General features: G+C 35.3%; 1 protein-coding gene across 1 annotated transcript in view; it reads left to right on the top strand.

The window, feature by feature from the left end:
• CATSPERB (cation channel sperm associated auxiliary subunit beta) overlaps positions 1-22,753 on the top strand; it is a 128,482-nt gene that overhangs the window by 13,792 nt on the left and 91,937 nt on the right. Inside the window, exons 4-7 of the mRNA XM_045505727.2 lie at positions 2,937-2,997; positions 12,404-12,499; positions 19,256-19,405; positions 22,546-22,644. Coding sequence (XP_045361683.2) covers positions 2,937-2,997; positions 12,404-12,499; positions 19,256-19,405; positions 22,546-22,644 — 406 coding nt within the window. The remainder of the gene's footprint in view (positions 1-2,936; positions 2,998-12,403; positions 12,500-19,255; positions 19,406-22,545; positions 22,645-22,753) is intronic.

The following is a 22,753-nucleotide window of genomic DNA, read 5'->3' on the forward strand; positions in this document are numbered from 1 at the left end:
CTTTTTGGCTCTTGAATAATGCTACTATGAACTTTTGTGTACAACTTTTGTGTGGAAATACATTTTTAAATTTTTCTTGTGTATATACCTAGGAAGTGGAATTGCTAAGTCGTATGGTAACTCTGTATCTAACTTTTAGAGGAACTGCCAGACTGTTGTCCAAAGTTGTTGTACCATTTCTCATTCCCAGTATCAGTGTGTTAAGGGTTCAAATTTCCACATTCTCACCAACACTTGTTATTATCTGTTTTTTTTTTTAATTTTTTATTGTTATAGCCATCCCAGTAGGTATAAAATGCTATCTCATTATGTTTTGATTTGCATTTTCCTGATGATTAATAATGTTGAGCATCTTTTCATGTGTTTATTGGCCATTTGAATATCTTCTTTGTGGAGGTGTCTATATAGATTCTTTGACCATTTTTAATTGGGTTGTCTTTTTATTATTGATTGTAAAAGTTCTTTATATATTCTCAAGTCTCTTAACAGGCATATGATTTGCAAATATTTTCTTCCATTCTATGGGTTGATTTTTCACTTTCATGATAGTGTCTTTTGATGCCCCCAGTTTTTTTTAATGAAGTCTAATGTATCTTTTTTTTCTTCTGTTGCTATTCTTTTTGGTGCCATACATAGGAAACCATTGCCTAATCCAAGGTAATACAGATTTATCCCTATGTTTTCTTCTCAGAGGTTCATAGTTAAACCTTTTACATTTAGGTCTTTGATCCATTTTGAGTTCATTTTTGTGTGTGGTGTGGGGTGGCTGGGGTCCACATTCATTATTTTACACGTGGTTATCCAGCTACTCTAGCACCATTTGTTGAAAATACTATTACTCTTTCCTACTGAATTGTTTTGGCACTTTTGTTGAAAATCAATCAATTCTTAATGTGAGGATTATTTCTGGATTCTCAAATCTATTACATTGATTTGTACATCTACCCTGTGACATTGCCATCTTGTTTTGATACTGCTACTTTATAGTAAGTTTTGAAATTGAGAAGCATGAGTCCTCCAACTTTATTCTTATTTTTCAAGATTGTTTTTGCTAGTTTCCATATTAATTTCACTAGTTTCCATAAAAATTTTAGGATAACCTTGTCATTTTTTTTTTTTTCACAAAGAAACTAGCTGCATTCTGGTAGGGATTGTGTTAAATCTGTAGATCAGTTTGGAGAGTTTGCCATTTTAATAATCTTTCAATCCATGAATAATCATTTCGATATTCTTTAATTTCTTTCAGTACTATTTTATAGTTTTCAGAGTATATGTTTTATACTTTCATTAAATTTATCTCTAACATTTTATTCTTTTTTGATGCCTTTGTAAAGAGAATTGCTTTCTTAATCTTATTTCCAGATTGTTCTTTGCAAGTGTATAAAAAACACAGTTTTCTATAGTAAGCTTGTATCCTGAAACCTTGCTGAACTCATTTATAAATTTTAGTAGTTTTTTAGTGGTCACCTTAATTTTGAATAATTGTTTTGGCAGATATAGAATTTCTTGGTGATTTAATTTCCTTTCAGCAGTTTAAATATGTCATTCTGCATTTTGAATATGTCACCTAACATCGTTTCTGAATAAGAAGTCAGCTGTTAACTTTATTATTGGCCCCTGCATGTAATGTGTCCTTTGTCTCTGGGTGCTTTTAAGATGTTCTCTTTGTATTTACCCTGATTGGGATTCTCTGAGCTACTTGGATTGTAACAAAACCAAATTTGGAAAGTCTTCAGCCACTATTTATCAAAAAAATATATATTCTGCCTCTTTCTCTGTCTATTTTCCTGCCTAGGACTCCAATTATGCACATTTTGGAATATATGATATTGACCCACAGATCTCTACAGCTTTTATTTTTTCTTTAATCATTTTTCTCCTTTTTCAGATTGAATAATTTCTATTGTTATATGTCTAAGTTCACTTATTCTTTCTCTTGCCATCTCCAATCTATTGAACTCATTTGTAAGTATTTTATTTCAGTTATACTTTTCAGCCTTATTATTTACATTTGGTTTTATTGTTATACTTTTTTTTTCGGTACTGGATTTTCTACCCATTCCCTCATTAACACGTTTTTCCTTAAATCTATCTACATATTTCTAATAGCTGCTTTGAAGTCTTCATCTGTATCTGAACTCATTCGAGTCAGTTTATGGTCTGTCTTTTCTCTCCTGAATATCAGTTACATGTTCCTGTTTCTTTTTATGTCTTGTCATTTTTGGTTAAAAACTGAACATTGAAAATAGTAAGCTGTAACAACCCTGGATTCTGCTATGTTCTTACAAGAATTTGCTGCTGTTTTTGTTGGTGGTGGTCTAAAAGGCTATTAGTTGCCTTGACACAAATTGCACATGATCTTACGTATGGTTTCAGCAGCTGTTAGTTCTGCTTAGTTCTTTTAGCTTCTACTGCTGATCCTTTTTAACATGGCCTTCTAGAGGTCTCCCCTGCACTTGTGTTGCCCAAGGATTTGAGAAGAGCTTATATTTAACTCTTAGATCATCATTTTTGCAGTTCCCTTGCTCCTGGAGTTTTCCTCCTAAATTCCTAAATTGTCTGTCAACACCAAGCTCTGTCTTCTGACACATCAAGCTAGTAATGCCAGTAATGCTTTAGCTTTGTGCCACCTGAGAACAGCTGATATTCCATTTTGTGACTATATTCTTCCACATAAATCATGAATACTTTAGTTATTTCCAATCTTTTGCTATCACAAATAATGATAAAAATATTCTTGAACACATTTCATTTCACACATATGTGAGTAAAATGTAGTTTAATAAATTCCCAAGAGTGAAATTACTAGGTGAAAGATATATGCATTGGATGTTTTTGTTTAATTTTAGTTTTTAAGATACAGGATAGAGTATGCTGAAATAAATGTTGCTATTAACATGGTAAAATACTGTTTTCTGATGTCTTCTTTATTCAAGTTCAGTGACCAGGTTTATTGGTCGATTAATATTCCCAGAGAAAACATCACAAAAAATACAGGTAAGAGAGATCTGAATTAATTCTTTTACTCATGCATCTGGATTGCCAAATTTACCAAATTGAAACAACATTTATTATGTTAAAAATCAATTGTCATCCCATGTAAGTGTCTCCTATGGTATTTGGGACATACTAAAAATTATTTGTGATTCATCTGAAATTCAAATTTAACTAGGCTTCCTGTATTTTATCTGGCAATTATATTATAGATGGTTCTGACATATATAGCATTTATAGTATTTTTATTTAAAGTAAACTCATTTTCTAGAACTTGAAAATTATAGTATTGAGAAATTCAGTTACCAATTAATTTTAATGAAATTGAATCATTAATTTTAAAATATTATAGGCTATAATATGTAATGTATTGTTTTACCATGGAATCTACTATTAAGTGCTATGTGGCAGCCCAGTTTATACGCTACTTGAATATTCAGAAGGAAAGAGGAGGAAAATCGAATTCCAGAAGTTGTGAGTATTGAGCTAGTGAACTGAGCTAGTAGATCTTCAGGCACAAGACACATTCCCATAGTTTAAATATGAGAAAGGGTACATTATTTCAATATGGTAGGTGCAAGAAACAGAAACCATCCTGACTTCACTTAAGGAAAAAGGCTAAATTTGTTTTTGTCATGGAACTCAAACACAAAAACGCAACCAGATTATAGGAAGGAATTAGAAGGAAGAAATGGAGAACTATCAAGAACCCAGGGAATATTTTCACCGTTTCTCTTATATATATTTTCTGTAAATCTATATTTTTCTTTTCTTTTCTTGCAGACTAGTTTCCTAAAGCTGCCTCACTGCTGTCAAGTTTATATATATATATATACCAACCCAATGCCAAATTCCCAGGAGAGTATCTTCAATTGGCCTGGAGTTGATCCAGCATCCACTTGTGTGCCAATAAAATATGGCAGGGAATGAGGAATTGGGACAGTGGGAGGGGAGAGCCATACAGGCCGAGCCATACAGGCCTACCCCTCTAGGTATGGGAGTAGTTAAAGGACATATCAAATTGTGTGTCCTACAGAGTAAAGGTTGGGGGAAAGTGAGAGTGAGGCAGAAAATATAGAAAAGACTGCAAAAGAAGCCCCAGTGTTATAACAGCTGACACGGATTATATCACTATTTTTATCCATTATTCATCTCAATTTTTTCAAATTAATCTATCAGAACTTTTTGTGATTCTTTTTTCAAGGAATTCATCCTGAAAATTTTACTTCTTTTAAAAAAAAAACTAACCTAACTGTCATCAGTCTAATGATGGATTGTTCTAGCTGCTTGGCCTAATACTGACATTAGTTTGACAACTGAAGAAGTGAAGATCACTTGTTATTTTTCACTTCTTCTATTTACAAACTTTAATTTCAGAAAAACATTGATTCTCAAGTCACCCAGACAGGAACAAAGCTGGTCTGAGAGCTTAAATATTAAAAAAAGAGGGTGGTCTAATATTAGTAATATGCTAGAAATCAGGAAAGAAAATGTTCAAGGGAAAGGCAATCAGATTTGCTCACTCACTTTTTCCTCCTTAATTGTATCTTATTTGCCTCCTTGCCATGAATTTGAGTATCATGTATCTGTAAAATTCTTGGGAAGGATATTTTAGGTAACATAACAACAAAGGTAGCAATATAATCACCAGTAGTAGTAGAACTTGCAGGTAGCATTTATTGAATTCTTATTGTATTTCTAGCATAATTCTAAACACTTTACCTATCTTAATTCATTTATTACTCACTATGTGTTAGGTACCGTTATTATCTCCATCTTTAAATGATTTAACTGAGGCCTATGGAGCCATATGGAGATTTGGAGATAGCTAGAAAGTAGTGAAGGCAGTTTGAAGTTTGAACTACATAAAACTGTTGAAAAAAGAGTCCCTCCTTGATTTATACGTCACAATTTGTTCTTTTTTTTCACTTTAAAATAAAATATAATTTACATTCAGTAAAATATACCCTTTTTAGTGCCTATCTCCGTACGTTTTCACAGATGTATACAATTGTGTAATCACCAATCAAGATTTAGCCCAGTCCCATTATCCAATAAAATTAACCCACCTGTAGTCAACTCTCTGTCTCCCAGGCTCCAGCAACCACAGATTTTTCTGTTTCTATTATTTTGTCTATTCCAGAGTCATATAAATAGAATCAATGAATATGTATGTAGTCTTTTGAGTCTGGCTACTTTCACTTACCATAATTCATTTGAGATTCATCTGTGTTGTAGTTTCTTCCATTTTCTTATTGGGTAGTATTCCACTGTATGGATGTACCATAGTTAATTTTGTTGCAGGGCATTTGGATTTTTTCAGTTTTTGACAATTATGAAAAAAGCTGCTATAAGCATTCTGATAAAGATTCTTGTGTGAACATAAATTTTCATTGCACTTGGCTAATACCGGGTGGTAGGATTACTGTGTTACATGGTAAGTGTAAATTTAACTTTATAAGAAGTTGTCAAACTGTTTTCTAAAGTAGCTGTATCATTTTGCATTCTCACCACCAGGTTATCTGGATCCATACCAGCACTTGGTATAAGTGTGGGTATATGTTTGTATATATGTATATATACATACACACACACATATATATATTTATACATATATATTTTTTATAGTATGTATATGTATACATATAAATATTTCTTGATATGTATAAATATATGTACTTAATTTAGTCATTCTAATAGGTGCATAATGGCATTTAATTATGGTTTTAATTCACATTTCCCTAATAACTAATGACAATGAGCATCTTTTTTGGTGCTTATTTGCCATTTGGTGAATTTTCAAATATTTTGCAAGTTCGTTATATTTTCTGGATACAACTCCTTCATCAGGTATGTGATTTACAGAAATTTTCTCCCAGTCTATGGCTTGTATTTTTCATCTCTTAAGAATATCCCTTGCAAATCAGAGTTTTCAATTCTGATGAAGTCTTATTTATCAGTTTTTAATTTTATGGATTGTACATTTGGCATTATACCTAAGAAATCTTTGCTTAACCCAAGCTTACAAAAAAATTCTCCTCTCTTTACTTCTAGAAGTTTATTGTTCTAGGTTTTATATTTATGTCTATTACTGAATTTGAGTTCATTTTTGTGCATATATGGACTGAGGTTAATTTGGAAGGAATATGGATATCCAGTTATTCCAGCACCATTGTTGTAAAAGCTATTTTGTCCTCCACTGAGTTGCTATTTCTGGGCTCTCTGTCCTTCCCAATACTGCACTGTCTTGATTACTTTAGCTTTATAAATAATAAGCTTATAACAAGTAATATTAATCCTTCAACTTTGATCTTCTTTTTCTATGGTTCTTTTAGTTCTTTTGCTTTCCCATGAAAATTTTACAATCAATTTGTTTAATTCTGCAAAATATTCTGCTGTAATTATTTTAAAATTAGGATTGCACTGAATCTATAGTTTTGGGAGAATTGATATCTTAACAATATTGAGTCTTCCAGTCCACAGACACAGTATCTCTCTCTCTATTTACATCTCCTTTGATCTATTTCATCAGGGTTTTGTGGTTTTCAGCATAGAGATATTGCATATACTTTTAAAAAATTTATATTTAAGTATTTCATGGGTTTGGTGTTATTTTAAATGGTTATTTTTAATATTTTAATTTCCAATTGTTCATTGATTATATGTAAATATACAATTGATTTTTGTAGATTGACCTTAAATTTTGCAACTTTGTTAAATTCACTTTTTGATTCTGGTAGTCTTTTGTATATTCTTTGGAATTTTCTATGTGAGTAATCATCCATGTAGAAATAGAGATAATTTCATTTCTTCCATTCCAATATGTACTCTATTTATTTATTTACTTACTTACTTATGCCTCATTGTACTGGTAGGACCTCCAGTACAATGTTGAATAGGAATGGGCCCTTTGTCAGGTTAAGGAAGTTCCCTTCTATTCCCCTAGTTTGCTGAGTTCGTGAATTGGTGTTGAATTTTGTTAAATGCTCTTTCTGCATCTATTGAGATGATTATCAGGATTTTCTTTTCATCCTCTGATAGAGAATTTCATTGATTCATTTTTGAATTCTGAACCAGCCTTTCAATCCTACGATAAACAACTCTTCCTTATGATGTGTTAGCCTTTTTATGTATGGCTGGACTCGTTTGGCTACTAGGTTCTTGGGATTATCAGCGTGGAGTTTTACTTTTTTGTAAAGTCTTTACCTCCTTTTGTTGTCTGGTAGTGCTGGCATTATAAAAGGAGTTGCTCAGCTGTTCCTGATGCTACTAATGAACACTGGGGGCGGTGCTCAACTTCACACTTTCAGGAAGGGTGCTCAGGCCTTTGGGGAGGAGTCCAGGCAACCCAGTACAGGTGATAAGAGCCTTGAGTTCTTACTGAGCTTTAGAATCTTCATCATCCTGGGGAACGTTTCATGAGTCCTGCAGGATCCTACTGTTAGCTCTTGAGCCCCAGATATGAAACGAGGAACACAACTGCCCAGACACCACGTCTCCGTTCCTCTGTTCCCGAAGACTTCAAGAATGTGTTTGACTGGAAAGCAGATGACCTTACCAGAAAACCCAAGCTCGTAGTGGGTGGGAAAATGATCGCCAAGAAGCACATGGTTTCCGAGCTGCATTACTGTTTTCCTTTCAAAGGTATTTTCACTTTGGTCTCTGAATTGAAATGCTGTCTACTAATGAGTTCAGGAGGGCTTATGTAAGGGGCTGATAGCATTGCATTCCCCATAATCAAAAGAACATATCTAGATCGTTTATAATCATACTGGAATCCATTTTTTACCAAGCTTTCACCAGAAACGTCTGACTATTTCTTGATTTTATTTATTTAAAATAATTTTGGGGGGAGTAATTAGGTTTATCTATTCATTTATTACTTTTGGTGGAGGTACCAGGGATTGAACACAGGACCTGATGCCTACCACTGAGCTGTACCCTCCCCTCTTGATTTTATTTTTAATAAACATCATTTTGTTTGAATTACGCAGATTCTAAAAAATCGTTTTTATCCAGGAATCTGAGCAGAAAGGTTGGCTTCTAAGTTTTACGGTAGCCTCATTGTTTATGTTTATGTTATGACAATGTTTATGAGTAAAGAGTAAATTCATTGTTTCTGGGTTTGACATCAGTGCTGGGACCAGTAAGGAATCTGTCCAAATTCCTCCTGGGTGGAATCTGGCTCTTCTTGGCAGCTGAGGTCATCCCCAGGACTCTGAGGGTGAAGTATTACTGATTCCTGTGGAAGACAGTTGGCAGGAGCCCACGACCATGTTAAGAGAAACTTTGCCTTGCCTTGAAGCCCTCTGTTAATGAAAGGAAATTTGGGGGCCATTAACTGAACAGTTGCTAGAGTGAGAGTGATTTATGTGGTGATATTGGGAAGGAGTTCTGAAAGCTTAGGTTGCTGGGTCTACTTTTCAAGTGGGTGATTTCAAGGTGGAAAAACAAGGAGTCTCATTCTAGGAAATACAGAGTTTTACTCAGAAACTTCTTTGAAAGGGAGTCCTGATTTAATTGCCAAAATGAAACTCAGGTGGGCGCTGCTCAGAATCCCACAGGTGTTTGATTTGTTTGTTGTGGATTTTGAAATCCTGACTGGCAGGTAAACCTGGATGGAGGACAAAGTCAGTACAAAATCTCTAAATTGCAATGAAAATAAACCTCATTTCTAAAAAGGGAAATAAATAAGAGTTGGGCACAGTTCCCTCCTATATCCTGGGAAGAATTTTTGTAGATTTCATAGATCTTTTTTTTTTCAAATGTTTGGCAGGATTCACCATTGAAGATTTCTGGGTGTGGAGTTTTCTTTGTGGGAAGAATTTTAAGTTCAAATTCAATTTCCTTAATAGATATGGGAATATTCAAGTTTTCTGTTTTTTCTTAAGTGAGTTTTAACAGTTTGTATCTTTCAAGGAACTTGTCCATTTCATCTAAATTGTTGAATTTATGGCATAAGGGTTTTTGTGATACTCTTTTATTAACCTTAAAGGGTCTGTGGTGATGTGCCCTATTTCATCTCTAATATGAGTTATTTGTATCTTTATTTCCTTCTTGATCAATCTGGCAGAAATCCATCAATTTTTCTGATCCTTTCCAAGAAGCATCTTCTGATTTCATTGATTGTGATACTGTTTTTCTGTTCTTCATTTTATTGATTCCATTCTTTATCTCATCCTTCTACTTGCTTTGGGTTTCATTTGATCCTTTTTTTCTAGTTTCTTAAGATGGAACCTTTAAATCAGGGGTTGGCAAGCTAGTTTGCAGGACAAATCTGGCCTGCTGCCTGTTTTTGTAAATAAGTTTTATTGGAAAACAACCATAACCATTTGTTTGCTATAGCTGCCTTTGTGCTAGTAGAGTTAAAGTGTTGTGACAGAGACCATATGTCCCACAAAGCCCCAAATATTTACTGTTTGGCATTTTATAAGGCTGTTAATATTGCTCAGTCTCTGCTTCAGATAATTGATTTGAGAGCTTTCCATTTTTAATATAAATATTTTACTGCTATGTATTTCTCTTCAGGACTGCTTTATCTGTACTTCATAAATTATGGTATGTTGTGTTTTTATTCTCTTCGAATTCAAAATATTTTCTATTTTGTAGTTATTTAGACATGGGTTGTAAAATGTCCATATATTGGGGGATTTCCCAGATATCTTATCTTTCTGTCATTGATTTTTATAGATTACTTCTATTATCTTGTGAGAACATATTTTGTGTGAAAATTTGTTAAGATTTTTTTATGGCCTATTTGGTGCATCTTCCACGTGCACTTGAAAAGACTATTTACTGTTCTTAGTTGGAGTGCTCTGTAAATGTTGACTAGGTCATTGGTTGGTGGTGGTGTTCAACTTATCTCTCTATCCTCACTGATTTTTGTCAGTTACTTAGGAGTGTTGAAATATCCAACTATAATTGTGGATTTATTTATTTCTCTTTTCAGTTTTATTAGCTTTTGATTCATGTATTTTGAAGCTCTGTTAGGCATGTACACATTTAGGGCTGTCATATCTTTTTAGTGAGTTGATTTCCCCCTTATCGTATGTATTGCCCCTCTTTATTCATTATATAACCTTAATCTGAAATATCCTTTGTCAGAAACTGATACAGCCACTACAGCTTTCTTTTGATTAGTGTTTGTATAACATGTGTTTTTTCATCCTTCCACCTTCCCCTGCCCGCAAGGTAACTTTTAGAACACATTAATCAACAGAATATAAGTACACAAACTAATTTTAAAATAAAATCAATGCACCAGCAAGTAAGATAGAACACAAAAGTACCCATGCCTCACAATGAGGTTATAATCAGATGGAGGAAGGCAGAAGTCTAAGTCAGAGCATGGAGGAGAGATGCACACAAGGGAGTAAGGACCCTGACAGGCTGAATTATCAAGACAGACTCAACTGATACCTTTAACTTCCAGATACCTTGGGCACTAATTGGTGGTCTGGGACAGGCATGATACTTGGTCACAAAGAACAACAGTAGATATCTGCTGTATCTGAAAAGGGGAAGAAGTTCAGAATCCTGTAGAGATTGTGGACACTCAACTCTCAAATGATGAAGTGGAGGATATGAGGCTACTAGAACTTTAGGGAGGCTCTGCTCTTGTATGTCAGGCATTAACCACATTGCAGCAAGATATGAAAATTACTCAAGTTACTAGTTTCAGTGAAGAACTGGAGTATAGGAAGGGCCCCACGGAAAATGTCCAGCTGGTATAGAGAAAATAAACATTCAGGCATTGGAATAACTATGGCGCTATTTTTCAGAATGGGTACAATCACCTTGGTCATATAGCTACATCTTCTTTACCCAAAGTACAAAGGTTTTAACAGCCAGGTAACCTTCTTTTCTGTAACTCTTCACACAGTTGTGTTGTTCTCACTGAGTTCCTCAATAGCATGTGAAATAGATGGGAGGGCACATAAACCAACTGAATAGATTTGTCTAGAGTTTTGGCCTTGAACTCTTCAACTTCCAGGTCTGGATCTACCAGCTAACACTGTTCACACAGTCTCTTGGCTGTTCCATGTACATCTTTCACTATATAAGCCACATTACAGGTGGGATTAATATTTCCTGTATGTTTAGGATGAGCAGAATTAGTTTCACCACCAAACAGAAGTGCAGTTGGTATAAAACCAATCCAGAAAATATTGGATATCACTGCTAATGAAACTCATACTTTGCCTTCTATTCAGTCAATCCATGTACCATAGGAACCACATTGTTGTTTCTATTTTTATCAAGACTTACAGAAAGTTATTCAAGACCTATCGATTCTCAGGGCTCTTATTTTCATATCTTGTTCAGGAAAGCTATTCATATACCAACTTTGACCAGCTACGCTAAAGGCCAGTTAACATTCAGAAGATTGACTTCTCTCATTGTGTTGGCCAGTTGTTCAGGAAGCTCCCTTTGCAGAAACATATATGATGTTTTCTCACACCATTATCTTTCCCAAAGTGCAGGAGCTGCTAATAGAGAGCAGTGACAGCAAGAAGCATGAATGGCCCTTGACCTACATGGTTACCAGCTGCTTCAGCTGCTACCAGAAGAGCCATGTCCTCCCAGGGGTGGTACACAGATCCACCTAGAGGCCTGAGTGACCATGAGGGCTTGTGCAGCTGAGATGTTTGGGTCAGGCATGTTGTTCACAAGTGTACCCTGGTTTCAGCCTTAACTCATGGGTGGAAATGCTGCAGCAGCTCCCAGGCTAAGTTCATCACCCATGGCTTCCCCCGGCCCACCCATTCTTTAACTTTTAACTCATTTATGCTTTTATATTTAAGTGGATTTCTTAGAGTTAGCATATAGTTCAGTCTTGATTTTTACATCTAATCTGGAAATCTGTCTTTTTATTAGTATTTTTAGGCCATTTACATTTAATGTAATTGTTAGTATGGTTGTATTGAAATATACTATTCCATCTTCTGTTTTACTTTTCTTTTTCTGTCTTCATTCATATTAATCATTTTTATTATTCCATTTTGTCTCAAATATTGTCTTATTTAAATTTTTTAGTGTTGTCCCTAGGATTTATTCTATATATTTTAATTAATCATGGTCTACTTTCAAATAACATTATACCACTTCACCTGAAGTGTCACAATTTGCTTCTTTCTAAGCTACAATAGCTCTCAGAAAAATTATAATCTAAAATATTAGATTATAGAATATATACATTATTGGCTTCATTGCTGTGGGGGTTAGATCACTTCATAATTCTTTTTTCCTTATTTTATCATCAAAATATTTGTTGGGAAAACATATAATTACAATCAAAATAATTGGGAAATGAAAGTTAATTGCTGTCTATAATGTTCACATAGCCTAAAATTTCACCACCATGACATACAAAGAAATAGCTAATTGCTTGCCTTTTGTTTTCAAACAGATATTACAGCTGTAGAAGAATGGTTTGTGAGGATCAGTTTACAACATGGATTAAATACTTATGCTACTGAAGGAACACTGTTGGATTGTGTTCGAGGTAAATGCCAGTAGATAAAAGTAAAGTAGAATTTGTAGTAGTCTTTCAACAGGCTTCTAACCTACTATATGCCAGACTCTGTGCTAAGTACTAGAGATAAATAAGAAATGATCATGACCTTTGAGGGGCTCACATTCTGATGAGGCAGACAAAGAATTAAATACACATGGGTAATTATTAATATAAGTCTGTAAATAGTGCTGTAGAAATATGAAATACATTTTAATAGCCATATTGAGGGGTCATCATAAACAATGGCTCTATAAAGTTAGCTTTTGTATTTCTATAAAGACGTTACAGAAGATATTATTTATTGCATCACAGTCTATTTTATTAGGCCCATCAAGCAAAAATTCTTGCTGAGTCCTAGTAAGAACATTTGTATTTTTTCATAAAAAATTGGTTGTTTTAAGGTTATAAGCACTGAAGAGTATAATCGACTAGGCTTTTCTTTTTCAATTGTCTGATCTATAGTCCAGTTTTTGGATCACCTATAGCATTACAATATGTAAAAAGCTCAGTCCCGGATTTTGTATTTATCCTTACTTTCCTCACCTTCCCTTTTTACTATTCTTCTTTTGCTCCCACTTTGATGTGGTGCTATGTGGGAGCAAAGTAAATATATAGAAATAAATATTTCATCTTATAGAATCATCTGGGTAGCTATAAGAAAAGTAATGATGACACAACATTGTAAAATGATTATAAATCAATAAAAAATGTTAAAAAAAAAAAAAAAGAAAAAGAAAAGTAATGATGATTCAAGGCCAAGATGGAGGAAGACCCTGAGCTCACCTCACCATGAAGTTCATGTATAACAACCTATTTTATCTTGTAAATAATTATGTACATAGGTTGTTATAGTGAACCTCACGGTAACACAAACCAAAACCTGTACTAGATAAACAAAAAAGGGAAATGAATCCAAACATAATTCTAAGGTAGTCATCAATCACAAGGGAAGAGAGAAATAGAAGCGAGGAACAGGAGAAAAAACACACAAACCCAACCAGAAAACAATGAACAAAATGGCAATAAGTAGCTACCTATCAATAATTTTACCTTAAATGCAAATGGACTAAATTCTCCAATTAGAAGACATAGTGGCTGAGTGGATTAAAAAAAAAAAACAACAATTAACATTGTTAAAATGGCCATACTACCCAAGGCAATATACAGATTCAGTGCAGTCACGATCAAAATATCAATGGCATTTTTTCATAGAACTAGACCAAATAATTTAAAAATTTGTATGGAAACAGAAAAGACCCTGAATAGCCAAAACAATCTTGAGAAAGAACAAAGCTAGAAGTCTCATGCTCATTGATTTCAAATTGTACCACAAAGCTACAGTAATCAGAATTGTGTGGGACTGGCATAAAAGCAGACACATAGATCAATGGAACAGAATAGAGAACCCAGAAATGAACCTGCACTTTTTTGGTCAATTAATCTACAACAAAGGATATACAAGAATATGCAGTTGGGGGGAAAATAGCTTCTTCAATAACTGGTGTTGGGAAAACTGGACAGCTACAGGCAACAGAATCAAACTGGACTACTTTCTCACACTATATAGGAAAATAAACTCAAAATGGATTAAAGACTTGAATGTAAGACCTGAATTCATTAAACTCCTAGAGGAAAATGTAGGCAGCACGCTCTTTGACATCAGTCTTAACAATGTTTTTTGGATCTATCTCCTTACACAAAGGAAATAAAAGCAAAAAACAAATGGGGCTACATCAAACTAAAAGGCTTTTGCACAGCGAAGGAAACTATCAACAAATTGAAAAGACAGTCTACTGAATGGGAGAAGATATTTGCAAATGATATATCTGGTAAGGGATTAATACCCAAAATATACAAAGAACTCACACAACTCAACATTAAAAAAAAGACCTGATTTTAAAAATGGGCAGAGACATTTTTCTAAAGAAGGCATACTGATGCCAACAGGCACATGAAAAGATACTCAACATCACTAATCATCAGGGAAATGCAAATCAAAACCACAATGAGATAGCACCTCACACCTGTCAGAATGACTATTATCAAAAAGACAACAACCAACAAGTGTTGGAGAGGATGTGGAGAAAAGAGAACACTTGTGCACTGTTGGTGGTGATGTAAATTGGTGCAGCCACTGTGGAGAAAAGAATGGACATTTCTAAAAAAATTTTAAATGGAAGTACCATATGAGCAATTCCACTCCTGGGTGTTTTTCCAAAGAAAATAAAAATGCTAATTTTAAAAGATATATGCACCCTTATGTTCATTCACAGCATTATTTACAATTGCCAAGATATGGAAACAACCTAAGTGTCTATTTACAGATGAATAGATAAAGAAGATGTGGTGTGTACACACACACACACACACACACACACACAAAAACAGACAATGAAATATTACTCAGCCATATAAAAGAAAGAAACCTTGCCATTTGCAACAACACAGATGGTTGTAGGGGATTGTGCTAAGCAATATGAGTCAGAGAAAGAGAAATACCATATGATTTAATTTACATGTGGACTCTAAAAAACAGGACAAATGAACAGATATGTGATATATAGAAATATCAAATCACTGTGTTGCACATATGAAACTGACATAGTGTTATAGGTTGATTATACTTCAAAAAACAAACTCATAGCAAAAGAGATCAGATTTGTAGTTACCAGAGGTAGGGGGGATGGGGAGGGGGACTTGGATGAAGGCAGTCAAAACGTACAAACTTTCAGTTATAAGATAAGTAAGTACTAGGAATGTAATGTACAACGTGATAAATATAACTAGCACTGCTGTATCTTACATATGAAACTTGTTAAGAAAGTAGATCCTAAGAGCTCACATCACAAAGAAAAATATTTTTTTCTTTTATTTTGTATCTATATGAGATGATGGATGTTCACTAAACTTATTGTGATAATTATCTCATGATGCATGTAAGTCAAATCATTATGCGATATAGACAATTATATCTCAAAATTGGGAGAAAGAAAAACTTTTTAAAAAGTAATGATGTCTTGACCCCACCATACACCAGTTAAAATCTGATCATCTATAGGTGGAGCCAACCATCGGCAGTTTAAAAAAAACAAACAAAAACTTCCAGGGTGATTCTGATGTTTAAAGATTGAACACTGCTCTAGAGAAAACATTGCATATATGCCAAGAGACACATACAGGTCTATTTAATGCAACATTATTTGTAATAAGAAAAAAAAACTGAAAACAACGTAAATGTTCATCAACAGGGGTAAAGACAAATATTCTATTAAAATGAAGGAAATAAACATATATATATATATATATATATCAAGAACAGTACTCACCAACATTGAGTGAAAGGTTGTCTCAGAATAGAGCAGGAGAGCATTTCTCTAAAATTCAGAAAACCCATAAAGCAATGCTATACCCTGTTCATGGATACATATGTATTATAGTGAAAATATAAAAACATAGACTAGAAACATACACAGCAATTTCATAATAGTGGTTACATTTTGGAAGAATTTGGGAATGGAACTCTGGAGGGGAGCAGAGGTGTCTTCGATCAGTTTGTATTGATTTGCTTATCAAAAATTAAAATATCTGAAGCAGGAAAATGATACAATGTGCTTTCTTATTTTTTTCATAGTGTCCAAAATTTTTAACAATAGTGATTCAGTTGTTCAAATAATTGTAGTACTGGCTTTTGAGACTGATATTTTGATGTCCTGTGCTACTTTTAAAGATAAAAATACCAATATAAAATTATTTCAATTTTTTAAAAAAAATCTGAAGCCTGAATCATTGACATACTGAGATGTACCCAGAATATTCCATACTGCATTAAAATTTTAACGTACACTTATTGAGAATATATGGAGGTACTGTGGCCGCATAGAGGTTCACAAATTAGTAGTTCTTAAAGGTTCCAGCTGCACAGGTGAGATTCATCAGTTTAAGGAACTGAGAGGAGGCCAGTGGGGGGAAGTATGGTGAATGACAGAGTGGTATATGATGAGTTTCGAGAGGCTGGCAGGGATCACGGTAAAAAGTGTGAATTTTATTCTAATTGTAATGAGAAGCCACTGGAGTGTTTTAAGCAGGAGAGTGATAAATTCGAACTGATGTTTCATAAAAAGATGGCTTTGACTCCTCTATAGAGAACTGATTCTTGGGGAAGGTGGGCAAGGATGGAATAAGGGACATTGTTTGGTACAAATAGCCAGTAGGCACAAGAAAATATAGTCAATAATGCTAATTATCAGAGAATTGCAAATAAAATTACAGTGAGGTATCACCTCACACCAGTCAGAATGGCCATCAGTTAAAAAGACCACAAACAATAAATGCTGGAGAGGGTGTGGAGAAAGGGAACCCTCCTACACTGTTGATGGGAATGTAGTTTGATGCATCCATTATGGAAATTCCTCAAAACACTAAAAATAGACTTACCACGTGATCTAGCAATCTCACTCCTGGGCATATATCCAGGGGAACCTTAACTCAAAAAAGATATATGCACCCCAATGTTCATAGCAGCAGTATTTACAATAGCCAAGACATGGAAATGACCTAAATATCCATCGACAGATGAATGGATAAAGAAGATGTGGTATGTTTATATGATGGAATACTACTCAGCCATACAAAAGAATAAAATAATGCCATTTGCAGCAACATAAATGGACCTGGAGATTGTCATTCTAAGTGAAGTAAGCCTGAAAGAGAAAGAAAAAATACCATATGATATCACTTATATGTGGAATCTAAAAAAAAAGGATGAACTTATTTACAAAACAGAAACAGACTCACAGACATAGAAAACAAAACTTATGGTTAACAGGTGATGAAGGAGGTGGGAAGAGATAAATTGGGAGTTTGAGATTTGCAGATACTAACTAATATATATCAAAGAAACAACAAGTTTCTTCTGTGTAGCACAGGGAACTGTATTCAATATCTTGTTGTAATTTATGGTGAAAAAATATGAAAACGAATATATGTATGTTCATATATGACTGAAGCATTATGCTGTACACCAGAAATTGACACAACATTGTAAACTGACTACACTTCAATAAAAAATATATATACAAGAGGGAAAAAAGGACATTGGTTGGCAGCTGCTGCCACAACCACACAGGAGATGGTCCAGAGTCCTTGGGCTGTGGGATGAGGAGATGGTGAGAAGTAACAGTCTTCAGTATGCAGTTTGAAAGTAGAGCTGATATGACTTCCTGATGGACTGGAGATAAAGGAAACCCAGGTATTAAGGATGAATCCTAGATTTTCTTACTTAAGCAATTAAGTGGATGATGGTATTGTATCACTTACTGAAATGCTGAAGACATGGGGAGAAACATCGCGAAGTGGCACTCAAGGGTTAAGGTCAGAGTTACAGTTGGAAATCTTTACTTACTACTAAAAGCAAAAGAGATGCTGTAAAATATTGTCCCTGCTTCCTAATCTCTGACATGCACCCCAGACCACTCCACTAAAACTGCTCTTAATTACAGTCACCAGTTATATTCACACTGGTCACTTTCCTGTCTCCTTTTTAGCTTCAGCTGTCAAGACTTTTACTCACTCCTTATTCTTAAACCATTCAAAATATAGTACGTAAGTAAAGAGGTATTTTCAATTCAGTGCAATCATGTCCCAGATGCAAGCTCATATCTCCCTGTCCTCTAAGATCTGGTCATTAGTTGTCTGTATAAGCATGCTACACCCTGGAAAGTCAGCTGCCTTGCCCCAGATTTCTTTGAATTTCAGAGTGGATTAGTTTGGTGATAAATTGTGTCTCTTTCCCTTCTTGGCCATCCCTGTGCTGTACTATGTCAAGCCAGATGGAAACTTAGCTTCTTTTCTTGTTTGCACTAAGTGAAGTATATATCACATAAAGTCTTTGATTTTGTAGCAGATTTTATTGAAAGTCCGATGAAGAGATGGAAGAGAGTCACAGAGCAGAAATGTAAACAGCTACAGAGTGGATGTATCTCTATTCTTAAAAGTCCTTTGATTATTTTTGAAATTCAGGCAGCAGTAGTCTGTCAAACTGTTTTGGCTTACTTTTTGTATTCTCTTTTCTCATTTTTTCAGAAGAAAAAAAAGTCCTCCTGTGTCTCATGCATTCAAATTTGACTTTATCCAGCTCCAGTCCTTTGTATATCTAAGAATAGATTTCTGGATGGAAGGGTGGGAGATGTAATACCTCTGATTGGCTTTTCCTATTAGTACCACCCCAACTCCTTTATATCTTCCAGAAATCCCTCTCAGTGTCTTGGCCACTGATTACAACTTTCCTTGTTCTCTACTGCTGTTCCAGATATATTCTCATTTATACATAACTTCTACAGTTTCTATAGGGTTGAGAAAGAGAACAAAAAGGAAATGTGTGGCCTCTTGAAGTAGAAGTTATTCTCTAAGTTATAAATGTGCAAACCCTGCAATCCAGCAGTTCCATTTCTAGAGATAGATCTTGTGGCCAATTGTATTTTCCAAAGATGTTCAAAGCGGTATCTCCCATCCCATGTGCTCTTCTGCAATATGACATTGCCAGACCTCCTTCAAGGAAATTAGACTTCATTTCTCCTACTTTGGGGAAAAAAAATATTTGATCTATGTTTAACTGATGAAGAGTGAGGTAATACACCCTTAAAAAAAAAAAAGGAATAGTTCCTTTTAAACCCTTAAAGGAAGGCAGTAATGTTCCGTTTTCAAGAATGCCGCCACAACTTAAACACCAAAACTTGATTTCCACAGAACCTATTCTTCAGTGGAAACTTGGGACTAGTATGACAAAAAATGACATCAGTAAATTATATCCACATGTGGTAGATCTCAAAGCGACAAAATGCCCCTGTGCCAACGATGTGGCATTGCTTGGCTTCATTGTGAATACAACGCTTGCCGGTAAGTTTGCAGCTTTATCCAAAGTTGGAGGTGGTGTTTTGTATTTTATAACAGTGATGTTTAACTGGCAGTATGGGTTTAAACATATAGACTTGGAGTGAACATGTTTCCTAAAAACACCTAAGAATTTATTCTTCATCGCTTACCCTTGTCTGCTTGCTAGTGTGGTAAACTTCTCAGTGACACTTTGCCATGTTGATAGTGACTTTAGTGGCTCTCCAGATTTTATTGATGCTCTGTCCACCATTAATGTGTTAATTCCTTCCAGAGATTATTCATTGCATTTCTAATCCATCTACTATTCCTGCCATGTGTAAATAGGTAATGTTGTTCTAAGGTATCACAGCATTATTTTATTCACTAGGTATGTGTTTTTCCATAATGTTTAGTAGCATCCTTACACATTCCAATTACTAATCATTCTAAATTATAATTGTTTTTCTTAGGTCATTGATGACCTCCTAGTCCCCAAATCCAATGAATATTTTAAAAAAGAAATAAAATTAAAAGATAAGAAACAAAATTTTGTTATTCATAGATTATATGTGTATCTATATAAAAACCCAAAAGAATCAACAAATTATCAGAACAAATATGGGAGTGGCTACAGAACTGAAGGACAAAATAATATATAAAAATCACTCTACCAAAGGCTAATTGAAGATTATAATTTTAAAAATCCTATTGAGAAAGTAATAAACCCCATTAGTGACCTAGAGATAAAGAAACAAACTAAAAAAAATTTACAAGGCTTGTTGTGTAGAAATTATATTCCACTTTAATGAAGACTGTATAAAAAAGACCAAAAAAGCTGTTTTACGTTCATCAACAGAAACTTCCAGTGTTGTAAAGATGTTGACTCTCTCCAGATTTATCAGTCAGTCTGATACAATTCCAAGAAAAATTATAGCATTATTTTTTTGTGTGTGGAAATTGACAAGTCTATCCCAAAATTCATGTGGGAGACTGAAGCAACGTAAATAACAAACATAATTTTAAAGAATAATAAAAAAAAAAGGATTGCTTTACCATGGCTTCTTATAAAGTAATAGATTCAAACAGTATACACTGAATCAAAAAATAAGATTTCAAACAGTATACATTGGCATAGGGATAGACAAAGAGCCTTGCCCCAAATTTCTTTGAGTTCCTAGTGGCCTGCAGTCTTTTACTTATCTCTAGCTTTGAGTGCCTGCTTTGCTGAATTAGTTTAGTTAGACATCGTGTCTCTTTTTTCTCTCTGTCAACCATGTGGAAACTCAACTTCTTTTCTAGTTTTGTTCCATGGAAGCCAGGCTAGGTCCCCCTCCTCCTCTCTATCCAAACCTGCCTTACTTTTGTGAGTCACAGAAAGGAGCCAGTCTCTGGATCCTGCCACAGACTTGAGAGTCACAGGAGAGAAGGGGCAGTCTCAACTCCTTGGGGTCTCCGTCACCTGACCACCTAAACATCTCAAGAAAAGAAAACAGTTTGGAAACCTGCTTTTAGATAAAACCAGCTTTTCCCCCAGCTGGCCACTGATGTTCTGAAGCAGAAAAGAAGTTCCCACCGTATCAAGCTTCCACTGCCTAAACTAGCAGTTTCTTTGCGAAGCCCTAGTTCATCCACCCACCCCCTGGGCTTCATACCACATGGAATTAATGGTGGGAACAGGTATCCAGGAGCCCCACGTGTTCCAGTTTGGGCTTATTACCCACCTTCCGCCTCTGTGACACTCCTGACATCCATCATGCCTCTCATCCCAGTTTTACCAGTCACCACCAGAAACCTGTGGTCACCCTATCCCACATACTGTTCTGGACTTCCTTTAATTTCACCCAGATCTCTGTCCCTCTCCATCCACCCAAATCCATTCATCAGGATTTGTGGTCTGTAGTCGGCAAACTCCTCCATACTATGAGTCTTTTCTCTGAATTGTCCCTTAATTTTTTTACTCTAAAGAGTAATCGGGCCATTCCCAGTTAATATTCTTTCCCCAGCAGCCCTCTTGCACGTCACGTGTCTGAGTCTCAAGGAGTCATCCTATTCCTTAGGGCTACTTCTTAAAGGTTACTCCTGTCTTCTTCAAGATGCCCAATTCCTTTGAACTCATACTTTACCTCCGTCTAACTCTTCTTGGTCACCAGCTTGTGATGATCTTCCCATCACTCACTCTCATTGACGAATTTAGCCTCTGGACCCCCACCTTCCTCTCCACCTTATTTTTGTCACTATTGTTGGTGATTTCACCATCCGTTTGAATGGCTCATGCTTTTAAGACCTCCTCTCCTCCAATGGTCCTTCCCTCATCTTCTGTGGTCATTTTCTTGACATTGTTGTCTCCAAAATCTCCACTACAGACATCTCACACTCTGCCCACCACCTATTCTTTCAGCCTACCCTAGTGCTCACACTCTGACATTTCTCAGATTTCAGGGACACTTCAATATGTTGTCACTATCACTTTTTTCACTATTCAACATCCTTACTTTTCTCTCTTTTCACCATAATTTTCATAGTCCCTCTTTATAAATACTCCTGTAACTTCCTTGCGCTTCTCTTTCCTCCCTGCCTACACAATCCCAACTCTAGTTCTGCTGGAATAGCAGAATATTACTAGAAAAAAACTGCACACCAGTCTTAAACATTTCACCAAGTGGTCGCACTATAAAATTCATGATCACAAATCTCCAAAGGGCACTCAGCACCACCCAGAAATCATCTCTTCCCTGGGACGTTTACTTTCCCACTCAGCAGGATGACCTTGTCATACCTCTTTCTGCTCCTCAGATGATCTGCATCACCTCCTTGCCCTTTCCTCTCTCACTGTGCCCTTTAGTACTTGGTGTAGAAGATCAAGACTAATCACAAAGCACTTCATATTTTGGGGGTGGCATATTTTGATCCCCTTTAATACAAAACAAAATCCTTAATAATTAGCTGGTTGGCTAAACTCTGGTGGTGTAATCCAAAGTTACATTGTCTTTCCAATGCTTGGGGAAGTGAGATTTGAACTGGGGGAGGAGGGGCTGAGGCAGGGGCGGAGAGTGGGCTGGAAGGAGGAGCAGGTGCAGGCTCTGCCCCTAGAAGACTTAGCACCACAGGAGTGAGTTACTCACTTTGCAGAGTTGTCTTACCTTAATTTCCCTCTTCTCTCATAGTTGGTGTTTACGTAGGCCTCAGCTTTTCTGGATTTTGGAATTATGACAGTATCATGTGGTATAACCTGACTGATATGATCTATTCCCAAGTTGCAGAAGGTAATTCCTCTCCCAGTGCCTTCATCTTCAGCATTTCCTTTCCAACAACACATGATGAATATTCATAGAATGTCTTTGCTTTGCTGAGCACACCCCTTCTTTATTTTTA

The sequence above is a fragment of the Camelus bactrianus genome, chromosome 6 (assembly GCF_048773025.1).
Source record: "Camelus bactrianus isolate YW-2024 breed Bactrian camel chromosome 6, ASM4877302v1, whole genome shotgun sequence".
In the NCBI taxonomy this organism is placed as follows: Eukaryota; Metazoa; Chordata; class Mammalia; order Artiodactyla; family Camelidae; genus Camelus; species Camelus bactrianus.